Source organism: Ovis aries, chromosome 19 (assembly GCF_016772045.2).
Source record: "Ovis aries strain OAR_USU_Benz2616 breed Rambouillet chromosome 19, ARS-UI_Ramb_v3.0, whole genome shotgun sequence".
NCBI lineage: Eukaryota > Metazoa > Chordata > Mammalia > Artiodactyla > Bovidae > Ovis > Ovis aries.
In genome coordinates this window covers 44343697-44354315 of record NC_056072.1, presented here as the reverse complement: position 1 = coordinate 44354315, position 10619 = coordinate 44343697, and the positions used below count along the sequence as shown (strand labels likewise).

Here is a 10619-nt window from a genome sequence, read left to right as displayed (position 1 = left end):
TGAACAGCCTCAAATGTACATATCAGCATATTTTTTCTCTAATAAACCTACTCCTAGTTCACAGGCATCTTGGAAGACCAGGACCCCCAAGATACCTATCCCCAAGAGAACCACGGCCGATGACTATACTCAGCTCCTGCCAGCAAGTCAGAGACCTTCACTGTCCATGAGGCTTCCATCCAGAACCATCTGAGGTCGCACGATTCATGAAGTCTAATTAATCACCTGATGAAATCAAGATTCAACTGCAATAAACTCCTTGGAGCTATTTCCATGTAGTTGGCTGTATAAATGGTCAGCTCAACACTGTATGATACAAATTCCAAGAAATGTATAAATCGCTAGAATTCAGCTCACCTCCTTAGCTCTCCAGCTGGCATGTAAGGAACACAGTTCCAGATGCATATATTTCAAATACATTTGTGGACTGACCGGGGGCATAAATTATGGTGGGGCACAGAGTTTACCTTGCCCTTTAAAACAGAAACTTTAAAGGTACCTCCTCAGTTAATAAAGGGCTCAAGATTATGTACCCAGAAGAATGTGTTTTAAAGCATTTAAATGGCTTTTGTTTTGCATCCCCCCTTTTTCTTCACAGAGGTAAACATCCTTAGATGCCACAGGATACACTGGCATTAAAACCTAGACTGAATCCATCAGGAAACCTGGCACTGGGTCTTGGCTTAACTGCTGGTTTGTGGATTTCTGCAAGTCACTTCCCCTCAGTGTCTTTATGCATAAAGTGAGCAGAGCAATACTTGCTTTGTGTTCCTCTTACAACATGGTTGGGTTCTCAAACAAGACATTAAATGTGGTACTTAGAATAGAATCCCATCATTTCTAGGTCATTCCAAGGTTCCACATAAAGTTACTGGCTGAGTCAAAGTTAGAACAAAGGGACAAGTCAGGGCCATATACAAGAGAGACAAAAGCAATGACTATAAACATCACTAACTAAATATGGCCTAAACTAGATCGACATCTGAGACAGTGAATCTTAAAACCAAAAGTGAGCTGTTCATCATATTGTCAGATATATTCTTAGAAAGAAAATAACAGAATCACCAGTTTGTATTTTCATTAAATGGACTCCCAAACACCTAAAACCTTCTCACCAGGCTCCAGCTTCCTTAGCCATCGTATACATGCATTTGAGCCTCCTTTCTTGAAAGGAAACCTCCCCACGGGAAAACAGTGACTTCTGACTTGGGATCAGTGTAATTCATTAGGACTAACAACTTTTCTTTGAGTGACTTAATCAGGTATTCAGAGCACTTAATAATACCTAGAAAAATCAGTTCCTCCTGGCATGAGAAGTAAGTACCCATTAAATATATATATATGTATATATATATACATATATATATAAAGATCAACGGAACAAAGTTGCACTGATGAGTTAGAAGAAATAAGCTTAATGATGCTCATGTGATACTGTTTCTCCGTCAAAGTCTAGTGCTACTGGACTAAGATGAACTAAGCTCCTTAGATTTCATGGTTAATGATTAGAGCTGGAAGGATCAAGTTGGTTGTCGTATTAAAATTAAACATCTGCAACCAAACTCATATACCGGTGTCATAAGAAATACTAGATTAAGGAGCCACATTTTATTCATAGCATAATCCATGTAGAATAATTTTAATATTTAAAATAGATAATTTAAAGAAGACAAATATTTAAACTATATCATTTTTCTCTATCACTGGAAATGATCATTGAAATTAAAAATGTACAAAGCATTTAATCCCGAGTAGAAATTTTGTTATGATGTGTTTTCAAGAAAATGTCTGTTTTTTTACTCATGGTATCAAATGCACATTAGTGACACCCGCCCCTTCCCCATGAGCCTTGCCCAGCACACTTGCTGCAAGAATAGGAACAAATGCCAGAAGGCACTTGCCCGTGCATCACTGTGTGCCCACTGACTTCCTCACAGCAAATTCTGAAGGAATAGTCATTATGTGCTAAAGGGCACAGGTGCTTTGCTTCAGCTACCCCTGAAGGTTAAAAAGGACTTTGGACTGGCCAATCCTTTTCAGCATAACCACCTTCTTTCTACAAAGAAAATGATCCTGAAAAACTACCTTTATTGGAACCAACAGTCCATACCCAGCTTATAAACAAGGATATACTCATGTTTTTCAAAAGACCAACTAGCACATGCTGTTTTTTAAACACAAATGCTGACGACACCTGCTGGTAGCAAATATATTTTAATTAACTGCCTATGGAGAAGTGAGGCTTGCAAAGGAGGGCTGTCTTCTGAGCTGATATTGAAACAGAAAACAAGCCCCTACATCACTTAGGTTTCTTTTTCTAACTCTGCCTATTGCCATTATCAGGAAGCGAAATGCCAGATTAATGAAGCTAGGGGATGTACTGGATTTGCCTCCTTGGAGTATACAGTATATGAGATACTTCTACTCTGATTTAACCACTAGGGGGAAAATCCTAAATAGTGATACCTGAAAAATATTACCAACTATTTAAAAAATTGTTCCTCTCCCACCCTATTCCTATACCAGAATATCCCCATAAAAGGAAATTAAGTCACATTTCACAATCTGGATCCAGCTACCATGAAGAAAATTAGTATTTGACTTCTGGTGATACATTTTTCATATCACATTTGTGAGATACAGATATATATATATATATATATATATTTTCTTAATAAATAAGAAAAGAATAAGAAAAAATGAAGAATATGGGTTTTATACCTACAACTTTAGTCAAACTGCACAAAAATATAGGACTAAGTGATAGCAGGAAGGGACCAGAGTCTAGAACTATCCTCATTATTCTTTTCTTTGACTCAATTCGATTTACTAATTAAACTCAGTTATGCTTTGCTTCCTTCCAAAAGGAATTTGAGCGGACATTAGCTTCACTGTTCCTACATTCATTAAATTGTGAAGTTCCCACTGAAAAGATCATATATCTATTCTAAGTCTGCACAACCTGAATTCTGTGCAGTTGCTGTCCTGTCAAAACTTCAGTCAGAGCCCAAACAGCACTAAGACCATCACACTTCCACAGCTGCTGGGAACAAAAGCCCTCTGTGAAAATACACAAGTGAACTGAGGTGTGGGACAGGGGTAAGAAGTTAGTCTCTACTCAATTTATAGAAAGCTGATTACAACCTGAAACTGTTTATAGAGTTGTGTCAGTGTGGAGCAGCTCTTGTTAGAGGCAATGAATCTTTGATACTGTTCTCCCAAATATACATAATTCGGTGAACCAACTGCACACAGCTAAGCAAACCCAAGGGTGGCAGGTGGGTGGACCTGCCAAAAGCAGTGAGACAAGGCCGGAAGCACCCCTTCCCCCAGACTTTCCCCCTCATGGTGGGGGCAGAGTGGAGATCTCCCAGAAACACATCAGCGGAAATGATGATCTGGGTCCTGTGGATCCCACTACAGCTTAGTCACAGCAAAAGTGCAGTCTAATGAAAGCAACTGTATTCCCCAAGACCCTCAAAGAAAGAGATACTTTCTCCTCCACCTGAATCCAACCTTTAAGGCCAGTGAGCTCTTTGCCAGAGATAAAACACACAGGAGGAAAAGGCAGACTAAACACCAGCCAGGAGGACTCCCTCACCTAACCCTCCCAGTACAGGAGAGTTACCAGAAGGAAAAATGCTTCCAGTCTTCCAAGACAGCTTCCCACTGCCCCAGGGAATTTAATTCATTTTCAGAAGCCACATGCGACACACTCATTTAGCTCCCAGACCTCCAACTGAATCACTCCCACTGGCCACAGGGACAAGCAGAGGTGCCGTGTCCTGTCTTTGCTGCCAAACAGCTGCAAGTCCAAGCCTGACAGGTGAGAGGTCCCAAAGGGTCCTCAAGAATGTTCCCCTGCCCTCCCCCAAACCTCCTGCAAGAGGAAACCTGTGCTTTTAAAGGGTAGCTCTTCCCTGATGACCAAGCCCATTGATGCAGTATGAGAAAGTCCCTCTGTGGAGAGGACCCACAGTCTGTGAGCTCTGCAGGATGCAAGAGAGAGGTAGGGGCAAAGAGACGGGGACAGAGGAGGTGGCGCTCTTTCGATCCATAGAGAGGGGGTGGAAGGGTGGCAATGAGATAAAGACAAGAGTTAGAGATGAAGACAGGGAGACAGAGTGTATGAGAGATGGAGAGACAGAGAGAAAGAGGAACACACAGAGTGAGAGATGGGAAACAGTGACACAGAGAGGGAGTGGAAAGAGTAAGAGATGCCCAGAGAGGTCCAGGTGGAGGCCCTACCTCGGCGTCCTTGGCTGGACTGCTGGCCGGGGGTACCTCCAGGCTACAGTTCGCTCTCTTGACCGTGAGGTAGAAGGGGTAATCCTTGGCTACCATGGCGGCTGCCGGGCCTGCCCGTTGGGATGTCACCGCTGATCCGATAAGACCACAAAACTCCCAGGCGAAAGGGGGTCCCAGCTCCACGGTGCCGGTGCCGGTGCCGACGGCGGCGGCGGCGGCGGCGGCAGCGGCTACACAGAGACTGACGGCCGGCTTCTTTAGCCTAGCTCCTACAGACTCGGCGCACAGGCGAGAAGGGGCGGAGCCTAGACAAAGCCCGCCCGTCTTGGGCGGGGAGTGGGTGGGGCCTCTTCAGGGCCCGCCCCGACCCCTACACGTCCTGCGAGCGTTCAGGTGCTGCCCGGCGGAAGCCCTCTCCTGAGCAGCGAGGGTATCCGGCCGCTGGACCCTTCCTCCCTCAGGCCCCGGAGTCGGGGCCGCGCAGCCTAAGTGTCAGGTCCGCTCGGGCTCCCTGGCCCTCGTTGGGTGGAAGAAGCAGCGGACAGAATGGAGGCTGGGGCGAAGCCGGGAGGAGGCAAGCGGCCGTGGGGGAAAGTAAGCTCTTTAAAAGCCCATATTAAGAAGAAGCGGTATTCTGCCTCGCCTTACTCATAGCCAGTCTCTCCATATACATATATATGGAGTATATATATGTCATTGGAGTGTAATCTACAAAGAGTAAAATGCTCCCATTTTACTGTACCGTTGAGTCTTAATAAATGTAAACACTAGAATAACCACCTCCATAATCAGGACACAAAACCTTTCCACCACTTCCAAAAAGTATCCTAGAGCCCTGTCCTCTGCACCCACTTTTAAGTATGAAGAGGCTGGTAAGAGGCGGCCTGCCACTCACAAGAGGAATCTGACGGGGTGTGTCCAGGCAAAGCTATCCAGTGATGAGCTGACACTACTGGAGTGGGTTGCCATTTCCTTCTCCATGGGATCTTCCTGGCCTAGGGATCAAACCACCATCTCCTGCACCGCAGACAGATTCTTTACCATTGAGTCACCAGGGAAGCAACATCCACCATTAGGGAGTGCTTAAATAAACTCTTATCACTATGGAACACCACTCAGTTGCAGTCATTTTGAAGGTGGCCCCGTGGGTGCGGCATGGAAAGATCTCCAAGGTATCAGGTTCAGTTAAAAAAATTATTGCAGAGTAAGCAGTATAATACCATTTGTGTTAAAAAAAAAAATCTGCAAATGAATACCATATATTTTCTATAGAGAAATGTAGGTAAATACCATTGAAAACCATTTGGAAGGAACCACAGCAAATTTTTGGTGGCCCAGGTGGTAAAGAATCTGCCTGCAATGCGGGAGACCTGGGTTCAATCCCTGGGTTGGGAAGATCCCCTGGAGGAGGGCATGGCAATCCACTCCAGTATTCTTGCCTAGAGAATCCCCATGGACAGAGGTGCTTGGTGGGTTACAGTCCATGGGGTCGCAAAGAAGTTGTACACGATGGAACGACTAAGCACAGCACCGTAAATTTTTATGGGGCTGAAAGGAGGCAGCCAGTTTCAGGGGAATTAAAGGTAGTGTACAAAGGAGAACTTCACATTTATAGCTAATATGTTCTTAACAATTTTACATGAATTGTTACTCGGTAAATTAGAAATTAATTTTTCAAATATTAAAATGATCATTATCGGAGAAGTTATTTTGTAGACTGCACTGTTGAGTGTTCTTCCCCTCCTATCAAAGTCATGGTCACAGCAGGTGGGGGTCTATTCTTCTGACTTCTTAGGTGGGCAGGAGGTGGTGGGAAGGGAAATATCCAGTCCCTGGTTAAGTGTTCTCTGCTCCGGGTGAGCCCAAAATCCAGCAATTCCCACTTTCCAGGCAGGAAACCTCATGGTATACAGCCCTTTCATCCCAGGTACCAAGCCCACATGCTGGCACTAAATGTGCCTGCTTTCCTGCCCAGCCAGTGTGGACAAACTGCCTTCAGAAGCAAAGAGAATCTGGCCCAGTTCTGCCAGTCTCGCTCTTGCCAGCCATGTAGAGGAAGCTGTTGAACGAGTGGGGTTCAACTGACATTAAAGAGAGCACCTGACTTTTCTTCCTCCTCGAACATACACCCTAAAGCAGTAGGAAGGAAGTGGCTGCAAAGGAGGTTTGGAATGGGAAAGAGTACCTCAGGACTACTGATCTTTCTCCTACCTGTATTCTTGAACACAGCTTTGTCCTTTTAGCCTGAACAGTGCTGATGGACAGCTTCATAGATGCTCACTGCAAGTCCAGTCAAGTTTGAGGTGGGGAGTGAGGGGCAACCCTGTATCCAAGGGCAAGCAACCAAAGCAGCCCCTGATTAATCCTGCCACCAAGAGTCTCACACAGGGCTCCTCCGGCTGCCAAGGATTTGAGCTGAAGCTTGCTCCTCATTCCCTTTCCCTCCCTGATCCTCTGGCCCCTGCAGGCCCACCGCCTCAACTGGGCAGGTGGCTCTGACCAGTAAATTGTCCCTTCATGGATGGGCTTTGAACCCTGGTGGAGCTGGCTTGGCATTGACTTCCAATTGGGAGTGTACAGCCAGCACTTGGTGAAGAAGAGAGTGACTCTAGTAAATTATGCCAGGCCTGGGGCTGGGCTACTCAGTGCGGGATTCTCAGGACCAAGGAGGAAGTCTGCGTAATGTAAATCTGCATGTGCGTGCTAAAGTTGCTTCACTTGTTTCCAACTCTTTGCAACCCTGTGGACTGTATAGCCTGCCAGGCTCTTCTGTCCATGGGATTTCTGAGGCAAGAATACTGGAGTGGGTTGCCATGCCCTCCTCCAGGGGATCTTCCCAAACCAGGGATCGAACCTATGTCTCTTATGTCTCCAGCATTGGCAGGCAAGTTCTTTACCACTAGTACCACCTGGGAAGCACAGTGTAGTAATAAATCAACCCTAAGGAAGAGAGGGGACTTTAACCTCAACCACAAGTGTCGTAGAGCAAAGAATAATAAAAATGGTTGATGAAAAGGCTGCCATATCCACTTGTTCTTAAAACTTTTTTTGCCCCTCTTCAAAGAATGGAACCATAAAAAGCAATCAATATACATGGTATAATATATGAGCAGAAAACTTATGTTTTTCCCATTGTCTATGCTAGGCAGAGGTAAAGAAAGAGGAAAAGAGAGAGAGAGATTGCTAATGGCCAGTAACAATTTAAATAAGTGTGAAAGGGAAAAATGGGTATCTGGATTTCCTTTGGGTGGTCTGATGCTTCCAAGCCTCTCACAGCTTGAGTGTCTCACCACCATAAATAAGATTTTGATGGTTAAAGGCATATTTTTGGTATAGTGAGGCCTATAAACTGAAACCAGCAATTTTGGGTATATGCAAGTCAGGGATGTGGTCCCTGAGACACTCAGAGGCTTTTCAAGGGTATTGTTGAGTCCATGCAATTTCCACTTTCAGAACCTCCCTCGTGTGTGTGCATGACACACTGCTCCAACATCAGCAGATGTGGCCTCTGGGCAATCAACCTAATATTCCAACCGGAAGTGTCTATGGTCGAAGCCTTGGTCAGCAAGTAGGCTGCTCTAAAGGAGGGTTCCCAAGCACACCCCCGAAGCTGGTGTCACAGTGGAGAGAAGTCAGTCCAACTCTGCAGTGCTGCCCAGCTGAGCGGCCTCAGAAGCCCAGCATTCCCCATTCTGCCTGTGTGTGTGTTTATGGGCTTAAGAACAACACTGCCTGAACAGTCAGCTTCACTCAAAGCAACGGCACAAAGTGCCTTTCAGAACTCGCCTTCGGCACAACCCGTTATAATCCTGTAAAATGCTTCACAGCCAGGCAGTGTTCCTTGCTAGCCAGAAGCCTGGAGACTGGAATAAAGAAGTCTGTTCTGCATTTCCAGGAACGGTGCCAAGAGCAGAGCCTGTATTCTCGCCTGGACTGAGCAGGGCACGTTTGTGTTGCTGATGGAGTGGTGGGCTTCTACCCACAAGCCCGGCACTGGTTGTTAGCTCCTTTTAGACGAGCAGACAGCCAGGCATGACTGGGAGGCCATCAATCAGCTCCCCAAATCCCACTGCCAAGACTGGGAGTGGAACAGGCCCAGCATGAGGCTAAAACTTCACAAGTTAAAGTGGTTGCGACAGTCTTCTCAGCCAATGGGACAACATTATATTGTCATTGTCCTGACAGCATTATACTTATAATATCTTCCACCCATTCCTGAATCTCTATGGCAGAAAGGTGAGCAATACACACCTGCTCAAGAAATATAGCTGAGTTTGAAACACGGCCTTTCACCTGTAACCTCTGCTGTGAGCTGTGCATTTGTAGGAGTGCAAGTGAGAGTAGCAGATGTCCCAAAGCCTCGCCTTCAGACACAATGCACCTCTGTCTGCTTCCTTGGCATCTGGAGCCATCTCGTCTACCCGTGCTAATCTGACACAGTCGTGTATGTACATGTTGGACACACGTGTGTACCCACCCCCTGGCTCCCCTTCTGTTTGGGGGACATTCCCAGCTAATGACCAAGTTCCTTCTCCTCTCAGTAACTTCAGTCTCGACGGGAGAGGGTAGTTAAAAGCCTGAAGAAGTTCTTGTAGTGAATTCTGAGAGATCAGAAGTGTGGTTTACTGCCAGACAGGAAAAAATGGCACAAATCAAGCACTGATAATATCTAAAATCATCTAAAACCTCTCCCTTTGCCTGGGGATATGTCCACTGGCTCCAGGCTAGATTTACGAATGTACATACCTGGATATTCTAAAGCTGGAAGACTTCATTCTTGCCTTCTCTCATAGATCTTATTTTCTAAAACAAGTCTGAAAAACTGGTTAAGTGACAGCATCTCCTTATCCCAGTAATGAGCTTATCTTGTGACTTATTAGCTATAATCTAAAAAGAACCAAGATTTTATGTTTAAAAACAAAGAATACTATGTGTCATGCTCTGATATAACACAGACAGGTACAATCATTATAGCAGTGACTCCCAAAGGGGTACGATTTTCTTCCCTGGGTGACATTTGGCAATGTCTAGATGTTTTAGACAGTCACTGGGGGAAGGAGCTAGTGTCATTTAATGGGTAGAGGACCAGGATGCTGGTAAACATTCTATAATGCACAGGACACCCTACCTCCGCCCCCCACCCCCCACAAACCAAAGAATTAACAGGTTCAAAATGCTTATAATGTCACAGTTGACAGACACTACATTAAAGAGTGGAGCTGAAACATGGCATCAGAGCCAGGATAACCTGTTGGTTTTGACCTCAAGGATATTTTCGCTTTAGACTGTGATCATTGGTTGATGTCAAATGTCAGTTTAGGCACAGTGGAGCTGCAAACAAAATGCTTGCGTGCCAAGAAGCCTTAGAATATTGGCATGTCTAGAATCCTTCCTTAATGCCCATACCTGACCCTTAATAGAATAACAGACTTCATAAAGCATGAAAGGAGAAAAGGATAAAGAAGAACATGAGTAAGGGGGGAAAGGAAGAGAAAATTATCTTAACCTGTTTAAGATATGAAAATGTACTTGAAAATACTGGTGAAAATGAACAGACAATTTAAGAAGAACTTGGAAAGGGGCAAGAAATGTTTCTAGCTTGTTTTTCCTAGGACAAACTTTCAGTTCAGTTCAGTTGCTCAGTTGTGTCCAACTCTTTGCGACCGCATGGAATGCAGCACGCCAGGCCTCCCTGTCCATCACCAACTCCCAGAGTTTACGCAATCTCATGTCCATTGAGTTGGTGATGCCATCCAACCACCTTACCCTCTGTCATCCCCTTCTCCTCCCGCCTTCAATCTTTCCCAGCATCAGGGTCTTTTCAAATGGCAGCCAAAGTATTGGAGTCTCAGCTTCAACATCACTCCTTCCAATGAACACCCAGGACTGATCTCCTTTAGGATGGACTGGTTGGATCTTCTTGCACTCCAAGGGACTCTCAAGAGTCTTCTCCAACACCACAGTTCAAAAGCATCAATTCTTCAGGGCTCAGCTTTCTTTATAGTCAACTTTATAGGACAAACTTTACCAGCATATTTAATTATTTTAGGTGGCAGAAATGCAAATGTGGTGATAAAAACCCCAAAGGGTATGGCTTACTGTGTTTGTGATACATAGCACAGCCTGTGCAGTTAGAGACCTGTCCTCACTCAAGATTTTGCAATAAGAATGCTAATTTTTCAATCTGAGCTGATTACTATCAGCAGGCTTCCTTTGCTTATAGAATTTAAGTCAATTGTTAGAATACCTTTTGTACACTGAACTTTATGGAGAGCCTGCATTTAGTTGAAACTATTTCATATTTTTGACCAAAAATTTAATAAACTTTTTAAATTCCAAAACTACTTATTCTCTTTAGACTACAGCAATGT

General features: G+C 44.8%; 1 protein-coding gene across 4 annotated transcripts in view; it reads right to left on the bottom strand.

Moving 5' to 3' along the window:
* ARHGEF3 (Rho guanine nucleotide exchange factor 3) overlaps nucleotides 1–10619 on the bottom strand; it is a 313864-nt gene that overhangs the window by 64415 nt on the left and 238830 nt on the right. The window contains exon 1 of one of the 4 annotated variants that reach the window (XM_004018371.4): nucleotides 4249–4527. The exons of the other annotated variants lie outside the window; for them this stretch is intronic. Coding sequence (XP_004018420.3) covers nucleotides 4249–4344 — 96 coding nt within the window. The 5' untranslated portion in view covers nucleotides 4345–4527. Of the gene's footprint in view, nucleotides 1–4248; nucleotides 4528–10619 lie in introns of those variants that run through there. 4 annotated transcript variants of the gene reach the window in all.